General features: G+C 39.0%; 1 protein-coding gene across 1 annotated transcript in view; it reads left to right on the plus strand.

Annotated features, from left to right (window-relative positions):
* The window catches only part of LOC109930684 (cohesin subunit SA-2-like), a 170,388-nt gene that overhangs the window by 134,178 nt on the left and 20,593 nt on the right, over window positions 1-15,617 (plus strand). The window contains exons 9-13 of the mRNA XM_048605296.1: window positions 205-278; window positions 393-516; window positions 832-930; window positions 4,529-4,608; window positions 8,833-8,940. Coding sequence (XP_048461253.1) covers window positions 205-278; window positions 393-516; window positions 832-930; window positions 4,529-4,608; window positions 8,833-8,940 — 485 coding nt within the window. The remainder of the gene's footprint in view (window positions 1-204; window positions 279-392; window positions 517-831; window positions 931-4,528; window positions 4,609-8,832; window positions 8,941-15,617) is intronic.

Consider the following 15,617-nt stretch of genomic DNA (forward strand, 5'->3'; position numbering starts at 1 on the left):
GTTGTTTCGTGACAAATTTTGTCAATGTACAAATGGATTTGAACAGAAACTAAAAGAAATGAAACACTTGCGAAGAGATGCAGATTTTTACATATTACTTTGCCTTGGATTAGTAGTGCTGAAAACATTAAGTCTCTCTCTACGGGTGTAAACTAGTTCAAGATTAATCTAGAACTTACTTCATTTTATCGTTTCCCTTCCCAGCTTCAAGAAAATCAGGATGAAATTGAAAATATGATGAATGCCATTTTTAAAGGGGTGTTTGTACATCGATATCGGTAAGAGCTTCAAGGTGTCTTGCACTTTTGCATGGCTTGAATTATCGCAAGAAAATTTTTGCCTTTTGTGTCGGATTATTTAATCTGTATTGCGCTGTTTTGTTTCTCCTACAGTGATGCAATCTCTGAGATAAGAGCAGTCTGCATCGAAGAGATTGGGGTATGGATGAAAATGTACAGTGATGCCTTCTTAAATGACAGTTATTTGAAGTACGTAGGGTGGACCATGCATGATAAGGTAATTTAAAACTATTATTTTCTAAATGTTTGTTGTACAATTATGTATGAAACACTGAAACTTGTTTGACTTTTTCTGTAAATTATTTTGCACATTGTGTGGAACAAAAAGTGTATTTATGTACCAAATGTTACCAGTTTCATGATTCATTTCCAGAATTCTGCATTCTGTGGAATGTCAGTGGGAGTGGTATGCATTATTTTATAGAAAATCTTTTATTGATTTTCTGGTGTGTTGAAGAAAGGCCTTCCCTCCTACACTAACTCCCCAGTCAGTTCTTCAAAGTGATACTTAGTAATGTGCTTTATTTTTCAGCAAGGGGAAGTGAGGCTAAAATGCTTAACAGCCCTGCAAGGTCTCTATTATAACAGAGAGCTCATTCCTAAACTTGAACTTTTTACAAGTCGTTTCAAGGTTAGTTAATTTTAAATTGCGTACAACTGGATTTCTGCATTTAGTTCTATAAATTGTACTTTGTGACTGTTAATGTGTGTGAAATAAAGATTTTCTATTGACATGCACGCCCAGTCTACAAAACTTCCATGACCGTGGTCTCCCACCCACTGTGGTTGACAGAGCCCTCAACCGCACTGGACCTATCACTTGTACTTCCGCCTTTGCCCCTTGCCATCACTCGCAACAGCATGACCGGGTTCCCCTACTCCTCACTTTTCATCCCACCAGCCTCTGCATTCAAATGTTCATTCTCCACCATTTCAGACATCTCTAGCAGAACGCCACCACCAGACTCATTTTCCCCTCACTTCCCCCATCTGCATTTCGCAGGGATTGTTCCATCCGGGACAGTCTTGTCCATTCCACAGCCACCAATAGCACCCCACCTCTCCACTGCCCTTTCCCATTTAATTGCAGAAGATACAACATCTGCCCCTTCGCCACTTCCTTGCTCACCATCCAAGGCCCTAAACAATCTTTCCAGGTGAAGCAGCATTTCACCTGTACCACCTTCAACCTTGTGTCTTGTATTTGCTGCACCCAATGTGACCTACTCTACATTGGAGAAAGGAAACACCTTCGGCCTTGTGCAAGCAGGACCTGACCTTCCCATAGCCGGCCATTTTAACACAATGTCCTGTTCGTATGTCTGTCCTCGGCATGCCGCAGTGTTCCAGTGAATCACAGTGCAAACTGGAGGAACAATGTCTCATCTGCAGACTAGGCACTTTACAGCCTTCTGGACTTAAAATTGAGTTCAGCACCTTTAAGTTGTGAAACATTTCTTCCTTTTCTTTTAGCTTGTTATCATGTCCTCCCCTACACCCCCCCCCCATCCCAGTTACTGTCCTTTGAAGTCTGGCAGGAGACACAGCATTGTTCTGCCATTCTCACATTCTGATCACTTAATCTGAACTATTTCTCCACCAGTACCCTACAGCCACTCAACACGGGCGCATGTACGCATAAGTGCTCTCCCCTCCACACTTCACTTCAGCTCTGACGAAGAGTCATCTAAACTTGAAACATTTGCTTGCTCTCTCTGTTGATGCTGTCTGACCTGCCGTGATCTCCAGCATTTGTTGTTTTTTCTTCAAAACTTCATTTGTATTTTTACACTTCTTCACGATTCTGTTAATTTTTTTCTTCGTTATAAATCCTTATCTTTAATATGGTTATAATTATGCTATGACACTAGTGGTGATGCTTAACTCAGTACATCTGTCTAGTTCCCCATCCTGTGCTTTGATGAATATCCTGAAAATCCTAAATAAATCTCAAGTTTCAGCAAAACTCAATCCTCAAGTAAAAGAAGCAAATTAAATAACATTATTCTGAAATATGCACATTGTTCTTCTAAACTTGGCACTCAGTGCTGTAAGAAGTCAGTTGCTGTAATGATTCCTCAAGACCATGCTGTTTCCCTTACAGGATATCCATTACTCCAGCGCCATTCCTGATATCATTGACAAACTCCATCACTATCTCTTAGAACATAGAACAGTACAGGCCCTTCGGCCCACGATGTTGTGCCGAACTTTTACCCGAAACCTATCTAATCTCCACCCCTACCTTATACTGTCATCCATATACCTTCTATTCCACTATTGCTGTATCCAGTTAATTCCCCACTAAGCTGTTAAAATCACAATGTGGTATGATTGAAGTTCAATCCTACATAGCTGCTGCTTCCAGTCACTACTGTTCCTACCTATCCTCTCTGGGGTTTGTCTTCCTCACTCTAATCTGCTCCACTTTGCCTATCAGCTTGTATCCAGAGCTTGGAATAAGGTAGGTGATAGAAATTCAATATATAGATGTCAAAATATTTACTAATCAAGATAATTTGTGTTATCTCCTCATTCAGGTCTAAAGATAAACCCAGAATCTATGTGGCAGTCAGTTTAATTACAGTGGTAGGAAAGCCAATAGAAATTTTGCGAGCAAAATTAGCAGTCAGTCTAAACAAGGTTAAACAAGAAAGACCAACATGAATTTGTTCAAAGCAAATATTTAAAAAGTCTTCCAAATTGTATTTGATAGCTTTGCCAGCAGATTTGATTTCCATGGATGAAAAGAGGTAATGGCAACATGGAGACAAAGTTAGCTGAGTGTGAGGAAGCAGCATGGTCGTAAACTGCTGTCGTTCAGACTGCCGAAGGATGCAGAATGCTGTTTCCTTGGGGGTCAGTGAAGAGTGTGGGGGGTGGGGGTTAGGGTGGTTCTGTATTTGAGCCACTGCTTTTCTTATTTTATGTCAATGACTTAGACTTGGGTGTATAGGGCACAATTTAAGTACTTGTAAATGACAGTCTACAAAAATTTTAATTGGGAGGAGGACAATGATAGACTTCAAAAGGACCAAGACAGGTTGGTGAAATAGGTGGACAAATGACAGATGAAATTTTAATACAGAGCAATGTGCAAGGATTCATTTTGGTAGAAAAAATGAGAAGAGGCAATATAAAGCAAACACTACAATTTGTACAGGAACAGAAAGGCCTGGGGTTATTTAAATGTAAATTGTTGAAGCAGGATGACAGGTTGAGAAATTGAAATTGAAGAGGCATATGGAATCCTGTACTTCGTGAACACACTCATTTGCACATACACAAACCAGGAAGTAATGGTGAACCTTCATAAGACATTCAACCTTAATTTGCGTATTATATCCAATCTTTGGATCACATTCAAGGAAAGATTTGAAGGCTTTGGAGAAGATGCAGTGAAAATTCTACAGTGCTAATTTCAAGAGTGGGGCACTTCAGTTGAAGGCCGAGATTGGAAATGCTTTACTTAGAGGAAGTTTGGTAGAAGTGTTCAAAAACATGGAGGATTTAGGCAGAGTGAATGGAGAAACTGATGACTTTGAGGAAAGGAATGATAACTAGAGGACGTTGTGATTGGTAAAAGAACTATGGTGACATGAGAAAACATTTAAAGCAGCTAATGTTTAGGATCTGAAATGCACTGCTTGAATTGGTGGTGGAGGCATATTCAATTGTGGTTGGATAGGCACCTGAAAATAAAACAAATTGCAGGTTTATAGTAGAGGATAGGGGTGTAGAGAGGTGTCTTGAAGGACCAAGCAGTGATGTCCTATGCTGTAACCAGTCTCTGATTCTGATTTTACGAGAGGAAATCACACCCCAGAACAATCCAAAAATTGTGAAAGGCCACGTAATAAAATTGCAATTTGACACATTTGATTTCCACAAATCAGTGTTCCAAGTTATAAAAATCCTCCTGTTCACTGTGAATCATATGATAAAAGATAGAGTGCTTTCTTAAAAAAAAAACTTTTCATGTTGACGGTGCGACATTCCACTGTAATGAGAAGATGCCAGTCTGCAATGACCAGTTGATGTCTGCGAGCATGGTAAATAATGTGACTGCTCTATAAATGCTCCAAAGTTATCTGTCATCAGAGAGTATCTTACTTTCATGTCAGAAGTTGGTATTAAAAAAATGTTTATTGAAAAAAATGCAGTAGCAAAAGCTGCATCTAAGTTATTTTGAGGGTTTACTGATCGAATAAAGTATCCTTTCTTTTTAGGATAGAATTGTTTCTATGACTCTAGATAAAGAATATGAAGTTGCTGTGCAAGCAATAAAACTTCTGACTCTTGTTCTGCAGTAAGTAGAAATTTTATGTTATATTTGCTTCCTTGTTCTTGTGGCCCGTCAGAATCTTTTATAATAAGTGGGTTTTTATAATATTGTGCTATCGTTTGAGATGCATTTTTCACTCTGAGTATATTGGATTTAGGCCATTTCAGAATCTATTAAGTCACATAACAAGCTAAACTTTTGCTTCTCGCAGCAATGTATTCAATCCTCTGTATACAATATAGTGCAAATACAATTCCTGCACTCCCAGGAAATAACCCTGATTTCATGTCAAGTTCGATCTGTCAGTCTGACCAGAACTCTGAAATTACACCTGTCTGCTTCTGTGCACGTGATAACCGTTTTGTGTCTTGGTAGCTCCAAGGTCAGCTGCAATTGAGACAAAAGTTGACTCTAAAAATCCATTCAGTTTTTGACTCTGGTTACTAAGCTTTGCCCTATAAACAAAATAAATGCCAAATTTCAAAAACATTTTCTGATGTTTTAAAAATGGACTAATTAATGTTTTTAAGATGCTTAAAGTTTGTTCCTCTCTCATCTTTAGCCTTTATTTTCAGACCTAGTATAATTCTCAGAGTCTTCTCGCAACTCCCTTTCTCACTGGTACAAAATGACAGAACCCATCCCTTACTCTATTAATAAATCTTCAAATTTTTACTCTCACTTGTACAGTATCCAGGCACCTGATCCAGTTCACAGTCCATGCACGGCTTACCATGACACAAACCACATATGCATGTATTCACTCTTTCTCTGATAGCTGAAACGGCTCTGCTTTCTCAGACCCCTTGGTAATGCTTAGGTCAATCTCCTCCCAGGTATCGTACATTGCAGATCGTTTTCACTTCTGAATCTTTAAACTGTGCTTTTTAATAGATATGTATACAAGATCATGCATCCAAACATTCTGTATTCATAGAAACTATTTGCATGGTTTTTGTGTAAACTACATGAACATAAAATTACGTAGTATAAACTTGTCATTTGACCAAACTCATCTGAGCTGGTACCTATATTTGACATGAGTCTCCTCCCATCCTTACATCTCAGCCCAACTTTGTGGCATACTTCTTATTTTGTTTCCTGTGATAGACTTGTGTAGTTTCCCTTTGGAATGATGAAAGCATTTGCCGAGATCCTGCATTTCCTTTGGTAGAGAGTTCTACATTCTAGCTGCTTTTTGAGCCATTCAGAGTTTTATGTTTATAATCTTTAATTTTGGATGCTCTCAAAAGTGGAAAAATGCTCTCCACATCTCACCTAATATTTAAGTAATGTATGCATGAATTACAATAAATCCTTCCTATCTAGGAAAGGTGGCTAAACAAATTAGGGATAGTGTTATATCCAGAAAGAAGACATTTAAAATTACCAGAAACATGATCAAGACTGAGGCTCAGGAGCAACTTAGAATTCAGCAAAAGAGGACAAAAAGATTGAGTAAGAGGGGTAAAATAGAGTATGCGAGTCAACTTGCAGGGTATGTGAAAACTGACTAAAAGCTTCTATAAATATGTAAAGAGAAAGAATAATGAAGACAAATGTTAGGTCCCTTACAGTCAGAAATGGGAAAAATTGTATGAAGGATCAAAGAAATAGCAGAAGAATTGAAAACATATTTTGATTTGTTTTCACTAAAAAGAACACAAATCATTTCCCAGAAATGTTTGGGAGCCAACGGTCAAGTGAGAGAGTGAATTTGAAGAAAATTGTTTTGAATGAGAAAAAAGGTGCTTGAGAAATCAATGAAGTTAAAGGCTAACAAATCCCCCGGGCCTGATAATCTGCATCTCTGAATATTAGGGAAGTGAATCTGGAAATATTAGATGCATTGATGGTCATTGTCCATAATTCTGTAGACTCTGGAGCATTTTCTAAATGATTGGAAGGTTGTAAATATAACCACACAATTCAAAAAAGGAAGGAAGGAAAAAACATTGATTTACAGGTTAGCATCACGTCAGTACTGGGGAAATTGCTGGAGGCTTGTTTAAAACAAATCTGATAATAGAACACTTGGAAATATTAATGGGATCAGATAAAGTCAGCCATGAGGTTATGAAAGGGAAATCATGCTTAACTAATCTGCTGGAGGTTATTGAGGACATAACTAATAGAATAGAGAAGGACAAATCAGTGGTCTGTGGTATATTTGGATTTCAAGAAAGCTTTTGATAATTTCAGCGTACGAGGTTTGTGAGCAAAATTGAAGCAGACAGGTTGTGGTTAGTATATTGACTTGGTTGAGAATACATGTTGATGACACAAATCTAAATGGTGTTATGAGGAGGATGCTAGGTGGCTTCAGGGCAATCAAGACAGTTGATTGTGTTGGCTAAAACGTGGCAGATGCAGAACAACGTGGATAAATGTAAAGCTGTACACACCAGTGTGAAAAACAGAAAAGCAAAGTATTATTTAAATAGTGATGTATTGGGAAATGTGGATGCGCAAAGCGATATGAGTGATCTTCTACTCCACTCAATGAAATCAACAGGCAGGTGCAGCAAGAAACTGAGGAGGCAAATGGTATGTTGGTCTTCATTGTAAGAGGTTTTGAGTTCAGAAGTGGGGATGGACTTCCTTCAGTTAAACAGGGTTTTGGTGAGACTGCACCTGGATTTGGTGTGCAATTTCGGTCTGACTACTTAAGAGAGTAAGCTCTAACCATAGAGGAAGTGCACTGAAGGTTCACTAGACTGATATTGGGGGTTGCAGGCCTCTCGTAGGAGAAGAGATTGCTTTGACTGGGCCTGAATTCACCAGAGTTTAGAAAAATGAGAGGGGTTCTGATTGAAATGGAGAAGTTCTTGCAGGGCTAGACAGACTCGATGCGGGGAGAATGTTTCTCCTGGTTGGGGATTTTAGCATCAGGTGTCAGGATATGGGTAGGACAAAGGAGGAAATGTTTCTTCACTCAGGGTGCTCGTCCTGAGGAATTTACTATCACAGAAGGCTCTGGTGGCCAGAATGCTGAGCATGTTCAAGAAAGTTATTGATATGTTTTTTTGCCTTCAAGGCATTAAGGGAAGCGGAGAGAAAGCTCGGATATAGTGTTGAGATGGAGCATCAGCTACAATCAGATTCAATGGCAGAACAGGCTTGAAGGGCCTAATGTACCTCACGTTTTGCTCCTAGTTTTAATATAACTAACCCATTTGTACTTTTAAAGACCTTTTTCAGATCATCTCTAATCTGCAACCTGCAATACATGTATAAATATAATTTAATTGTTTATTTAATACCAGTTCCCTTTATTCATCAACCTGGTTTATGTTAGGATTTAAAAATAAACAGTTTTGTTCTGTTAATTTTTAAAGATTTACCTTTCCAATATACAGTTTTTGGAATAAAGTGTTGTTGAGAACTCCAGCATCTCAAAAAATATATCAAAATGACAAGACATGTAACGGCACCCAAAGCTATAAACTCTCACATTATTTTGTAGTTCAAAACATAATTTCAAGTGTGCCTTAGCTCAGTTGTAGTTTTTCAGCTTTGAGTTTGAAGACTGTACATTTAAACTTGGCTGCAGGAATTGGAGAACATCTGAGTTTGTACTTCCTACTGTGCTGTTAAATCTGTCATCTTTTGAATGATACTTGATGCTGAGACCTAGCTCCTTAGATGGACATGTAAAAAAATGTAAAAACCGAAAGAACTGCGGATGCTGTAAATCAGGAACAGAAACAAAGTTGCTGGAGAAGCTCTGCAGGTCTGGCAGCATCTGTGAAGGAAAAAAAGAGTTAACGTTTCGGGTCCGGTGACCCTTCCTCAGGACTGCCAGAAATGTAAAAAATGTGCTATATTCCAATGGCTGCCTTGTTTACCAAAAGTGGAATAATGATTATACTTGAAAAGTTCTTCAGTGTCTGAAACACTTCCTTGAACGATCATGATTGTTCTTGATTCAATATATCCTATTTGCACGTTATACATAAAATAGCACATTCTGACTAATTCAGCAATTCTACCTCGTTCTGTATATTTTAAAATTTTAATTTAAGCAGCTCAGTTTCATTCAATGAACCACGTGCTAAACAATTTCTAATTTTACCGAATACGCCATAAAATATATCCAATACTGTACCTAGTTTTGTCAATATGCTGTTGTTTGTGCAATCTCATGCCACTTTTCTGACTGCAAAGTTGAAATGAAAATTGAAGCTATTTATCAAATTGACCAGCATCTGAATGAAGTTATTTTTGCTCTTGTATTTTCTATTATAGGGGTAGTGATGACGTCCTTACCTCTGAGGACTGTGAAAATGTCTACCATTTGGTTTACTCTGCTCATCGACCAGTCGCTGTAGCAGCCGGAGAATTTCTTTACAAAAAGTAAGGAGCAAAATCAATTTAGAAGTGTCTAAGGGGAAATTATTTCTGAATTTCTCATCACGTTCTGCTTTGCTGTCTATCACTTCAACTGAATCTTGTGCCAACTTAAATAAAACTTGATCATACGCCAACATCACAAGACTTTGGAGAACAGAGGGAACTTGACTACCAGCTCAACAATGATGTAATTCTTGAATTACATCACTGAAATTCTGTTGCTACGACTGACATCCTTAATAATAGGAACTTTGATCCAAGATGAGTTTAAACTTGAGACTGTTAATTTGTCACTGGTAGGAAAGTGTTCGCAAAGACATTTTAAGAACTCATATGCTGCACTTCCTCCAAATTGCAAGTTGATCTTCACTTTCATTGCTCAAAAATTTCTCCTGCGTTGGTCTGATTCTGCAAGGGTTTGGTGCTCTCTAATTGTTTCAAACTGCAAAGCTTTATGGGGAGCAGTGTGACAGGTATTGAAGGACTATTTTGCTGTTGAACGAATATACAACTTGGGAGCACAAGTCGGCCATTCAGTCCTTCAAGTGTGTTCTGCCGTTCAGTAAAATTTCAGCTGATGTATTTGTGTTCAGAATTCCATGTCTCTCTTCCCTGGTAGACTGTATTGGCTTCTTCATACAGAGACAGTTTGTGGATGAATTGTGCAAATTGTGTTTTATTGTGTTGACAGTTGTCAAAAGTTAGGGACATTCTAGTACAAAAAATGTTGATTTTGTACATCAACTTGCTTAAAAGATTGTTTTTGCAGGAATTTTGAAACCGCTTACAACACTGCCTCCGTTGTGACAGCAATCAAGCAATTTTATGTTAACAGTGACCTTGATTTACAGAAGATGGTGGTCTTTACATCAGATGGAGCTTCTGTTATGCTGGGCAAGAAAAATGGAGTCGCCGCAATCTTGCAACATGAAATCAAATATTTGTCGAAACAGCATTGTGTACTCATTGAAGATCCAGGAATAGACAATGCTTGAGCACAGGTGTCAATTACACAAGATTTTGAAATGCTTCTACTCTTAAGCAAAAGATGGCAACAGAAAAGTCAAGCACTGCCACATGCCAAAACATTGCTCCAATCCGACACTCCTGGGATGGAGACAGTACTGGGTTAAATACAGAATAAAACTCATTCTGCTCTTTTAAAACAGAAAAGTAAAAGTTTCCCCAACTCTCAAAATGAAATAGAGTTCCAGTGACTCTCTGAGGGGGAAGAAAGAAAACAAACAAACAAACAAAAATCGCTTTCCTCAACTCTGTTCCCATCAACCATTCTTGGGGTAGGGACAATAAGGGGTTGAAATGCAGAATAAACATTCCTTGACTCAGTCAAATGTAAAGAAAACTAGAAATCCAGTGTTCAGGTCAACTGTGAAAAAAAGGACAATTTTAAGATTTTGTCAAAGTCTGAATGTGATACAGTGGCACTTCGACCTGCGACGTAAAATGGCTGTCAAGACACTCTGCAGTGAGTGCACCAATGCGAAATCTGCAGCTGCACCAGAACCTCTGAACGAGGCAAGGAAAGCTTTTTCCAGTAATTGAGACAGTGGTCACGACAATAAATTATTTTGCATCTGGTTCTTTTCAGGTTGCAGCCTGACATATTTGGAGTTGTTTGGTATCCATTCTAACTTATGAAGATCACTGACACGTTATTTCAAAGAAGACTAATTTACTTTATTTCTTCTCACATTTACAGGTAGACAGCAGGGTTGTAACTGTATGGAAAGAACTTGATTCGTGGCATGCTATATTTGCTGCCATTGTCAGATTATTGTCAGGTTCCATAGCCTTTGCAGTATCCTGTGCCTTCAACTGTTTTTGATGTTACATAGACTGAATTAAAGTGGCTGAAGACTGGCCTTTGTGATACTGGACACCTCAGGTGGAGGCAGAGTTAATTTACCAATTTGGAACTTCTATCTGAAGTTTGTTGTAAATTTGCTGTAGCTTTTGCACTTGTGTTGGGCGCTGCCATCGTTGAAGGTCAGAATCTTTGTGAAGCCTCCTTTAATAAGTTGTTTAATTGTCCATCATTCCTGACTGGAAATGGCAGGCCTGCAGACCTTCCATTGAATTCATATGTATTGCTAAGCCCTGCCTGCCACTTTCTGCTGGTGTTGTTTGGCATGCAAGTAGTCTTGTAGCTTCACCAGGTTGGTAGCTAATTTTTAGGTATGCTTGGGGTTACTCCTGGCATATCCTTCTGCATTGTTCATTGAACCAGGGCTGATCGCCTGTGGGGTGGGATTTACTGGACGTGAGGTTGTGTTTGTGTGTAATTGTGCTGTTGCTGATGGCCCACAAGACTTTAGGGTGCCCAGTCTTGAGTTGCTTGTTCTATTTAAAATTTTTGACAACTGATAGTGTCACAAAGTACAATAGAGAGGGTAATCACAATCTGAAGACAGGACTTCATCTCCATGAGGACTGTGCAGACATCAATCTTAGTGATATAATCAAGGACAAATGCATCTGCTTAGGCAGAATGTTGAAGATCAGGTCAAGTTTGTTAGGTCAGTGACAATACCACAATGCCATCATCACCTCCTAAGCATAGAAAGATGTCATGCTTACACGTTGTAAATTAGGAATGTGAGATGAAGAGAAACTGGGATGTGTGATAGAGGGTTGAGTGTGAAGGTATAAGAACTGGGATCAACAGTAGGCAATTCAGCTCCTTGAGCTTGTTTTACCATTTGATACAATCATGGCTGATCTAATCTTGGCCTTAACTCCACTTTCCTACCCAGTCTCCAAATCCCTTTGACCCATTACTAATTAAAATTCTGTCTATTGTTTCAAATTTAGCCACTATCCCAGCAACTATCACACTGTTGAGCAGTCAATTCTAAAGATTTACGACCCTTTGAGAGAAGTGATTTCTCCTCTCCAGTAACATGTCTGTTACCTATCCTAAACATATGACCTCTCATTTTAGATTGCCCCACATGAGGAAACATCTTTTCTACATCTACTTTGTCAAATCCTATTTAGTATCTTATGTACCTCAATTAGATCTCCTGTCATACTTCTGAATTCCAGACAATATCGGCCTAAACTGCTCATTCTGTCTTCATAAGACATGCTCCTCATCTCTGTAATAAATCTAAAGTATGTTCTCTGCACTGCCTCCAATGCAACTACATTCCTCCTCAAGGGGACCAAAATTATATGCAATATTCCAAGTGTGGTCTCACTAATGCCTTGTACAGTTTAAGCAACATTTCCCTACTTTTCTATTCTATTCCGTTAGCAATAAATGCCAAAATTCCATTTGCCTTCTGAATTATCTGCTGTACCCGCGTTCTCATTTTCTGCAGTTCATGCGTGAGGATCATGCAGATCCCATTGCACCAAAGCACTCTGAAGTTTCTCTCCATTTAGATAAGCCTGCCTTGTTTAAGCATGCTTATTTATAAATTTCTTAATTCATCATTCCAACTTACTTTCCCAACTAATTTAGTGTCATCTGCAAATTTGTCTATTGTACTTTTTATCGCAACATCCATGCCATTTTATGGATTGTAAATAGTCGGGTCCCAAGGACCGAATCCTGTTTTGGACCCCCACTGGTTATACCTTGCTGAACAAAAAAAGACCCATTTATCCCGACTGTTTGTTTTCTGTTGGTTAACCAGTCCTCTATCCAATCTAATAAATGACTCGTAACCTCATGTTTGTATCTTGTGTATTAGCCTTTTGTGTGGCACCTTACCAAATTCCTTCAGGAGGTCCATCTCTACTACATCTACTGGATCCCTATTATCCATATTACTTGTTATATCTTCAAAGACCTGTAGCAAATTGGTCAAACATGATTTACCCATCATTCAACCCATCAGAGTCATTATGGTTTTATTTTGATTTTCCAAATGTCCTATTACTACTTCCTTAGTACAGCTAGTTCTCCTATAATGTGACCTCCTGCTATAGAAAATCGCTATACCTGAACAGCAGAAAGTTCGCATTATCCAAACAGTGTCAATTCTTCATTAATCGCATTATAGCCAATTCGTGTTAATGAAACATGCATTATAGCAGATCTACGTGTAATGGTTTTTAACAATTTCCCAATGACACGTTAAATTAACTGGTCTTTACTTTCCCACTTTTTGCCTCTCTTCCTTTTTGAATAAGGGTATTATATTAGCATTTCTCCAATCCACTGGAATCTTTCCCATAACAAGTGAATTTTGGAATATTTTAGCCAATGTATACAGTATCGCCATTGCTACTTCCATTAAGACACTAGGATGTAGGCCTTGGGGGTTTGTTTGCCTTCAATTAGGGCAGCACGGTGGCTCAATGGTTAGCACTGCTACCTCACAGCGCTAGGAACCTGGGTTCGATTCCACCCTGGAGCGACTGTCTGTGTGGAATTTGCACATTTTTCCCTGTGTCTGCATGGGTTTCCTCTGGGTGCTCCAGTTTCCTCCCGCAGTCCACAGATGTGCAGGCTAGGTGGATTGGCCATGCTAAATTGCCCATAGTGTTCAAGTTTGTGTAGATTAGGTGGGTTATAGGGGGATGGGTCTGGGTGGGATGTTCTGAGGGTTGGTGTGGATTTGTTGGGCCTTTTATCTACTTCTAGAAGCTTGTGCTATTTATATTTTATGCTCATTTTGTTTCATAATTTACCTTCATCCTTTATTTGACTCTTTAGTGACCCTTTGTTGATCTTTAAAAGTTTCTTAATCTACTCGCCTGCCACTGGCCTTTGCAATATGATAAGCCTTAGTTTTTGTCTGTGTTATCTTTAACTTCCATGTTTAGCCATGGATGTTTTCTCCCCCTCTTATAGTCTTCCTTCTTTTCTGGGATATGTTTTAATTGAGAGCAATTGAGGTATCTCCTCAAAGATTTTCCACTATTCATCCACTGTCCTTCCTTTAAGTTTTCCGCCGAGTGCACTTGGGCCAGATCTATCCTCATGCCTAGGTAATTAGCTTCATTTCAGTTCAGAACACTGGTGTCGGACCCAGATTCTCGCCCTCCCAACTGAATTTGAAGTTCTCGTGTTATGATCACTCTTCTCTAGAGGATCCTTTACGATGAGATAATTAACCCCACTTCATTGTACAATACCAAATCCTGAATAACCCCTTACCTGGTTGTTCCCCCAACTTATTGTTCCATCTTCATGTTTGGATTCATCTTTGTTGCTGGCCATGGGTTCTGCAAAAGGTGTTCAAGTAATGGCCAGCTTAAGTGTTTTGGAAGTGCATTTGTGCCTGCCACCCTCAGGCTAGCTCCTATCTCCCATTGTATGGATACCATGTCCTGCAAGAAGGAGGGAACGTGCTACTCAGTTCAGTGCAGTCGGTTTGGATGTTGTTTGTATTTCTGGTGATTCATCCAAGCTTTGAGATGTAGGTGAAAGATTTGCAAGTTTGTGAGAGTGAGGTTTGAGAGGTTGAGATGAAACTACTGAATGTTGGATATGAATTCTGATTTATAGAGATTGTTGATTGGATTGTGATGAGGTGTTTTAAACAACAGTTGAGACCACTGATACAGTTGGTATCATATGTCATTTGAAAGTGCATTCATTAGTATCCAGCCATTCTGTCTGCATGGCATCTGGATTTGAGTTCTGACCTTGGCCTCCACAGCCGTCTGCTCTCCGTGCCTTTTGACTGTTTGATTTAGGGCCTCCTTGCCCTTTTCAGAGACAGGACATTGGGTTGGTGGCGTTGTAGTAATGTCACAAAATGAGGAATTCAGAGGTCGAGGGAATGTGGCTTCAAATCCCACCATGACATCTGGTAGAATTTAACTTCAGTTAATACAATCTGGAAAGCTATTCTCCATACGATTGTTGTCGATTGTTATCACATCTGGTTTATTATTGTCCTGTTGGGATGAAATTTGCTGTCCTTGCCTGATCTGGCCTACATGTGACTCTAAATCCATCGCAATGCAGATGATTCTTAAATGCCTCTGAATTGATTTCAAGAACAGTTTGGAATGGCCCACAAATATTGTCTTCGCAGCAACATCCACATCCTACAAAAAGTCTTTTCTCCTTTCTGTCAACATTGCCCATGTGGCACCTGCAAACCTTGAAGTCCAGTGTCCCCAAGCATTTCTTCCAAAGTGAGGTTCCCTTCATGAATGATTTCCAGCATCTAATCCAGCTGCAGTGTTTCAGTTTTAAGAGATAGTGTAAGCATTGGCATATGCACATTACACATGCCTGCTTAGCACATTCTCTCCTCCAAAATGTGTGCATATTTTTCCATTGGTAACTTTATAGTGTGTCCATGGTCTGCATCTGCTATCCCTTTCATGGCACCCACCAAAAATGTTGAAAATTGTTGAAATGCTTTACTCCTGCCAACTGATAATTTCACATTACCAATTCAAATTATTTGAATTAATGAATAAACATTGTTGCTTCCCTAACTATGTGATCTTCACACTCTGTTGATTTGTTCAACTCTCCCAACCTGCTCCTGAGTTTCTTCTGCTACTGCTTTCCTCTCCACCTTTCTTACAATTGTTCAGCTAAGTTAACGTGCAATTTTAAGGGTCAGAAGTCTAAACTGATGCAACTGAGCTGCTTTGAACAAATGGTTGACAAACTTACTTGGGAGAACATTGATGATATCAGTTAAATTTTGTAAGCAAAAATATTGTTTATTTAATTAGATTCC

Source organism: Rhincodon typus, chromosome 14, assembly GCF_021869965.1.
Source record: "Rhincodon typus isolate 14 chromosome 14, sRhiTyp1.1, whole genome shotgun sequence".
Classification (NCBI taxonomy): domain Eukaryota; kingdom Metazoa; phylum Chordata; class Chondrichthyes; order Orectolobiformes; family Rhincodontidae; genus Rhincodon; species Rhincodon typus.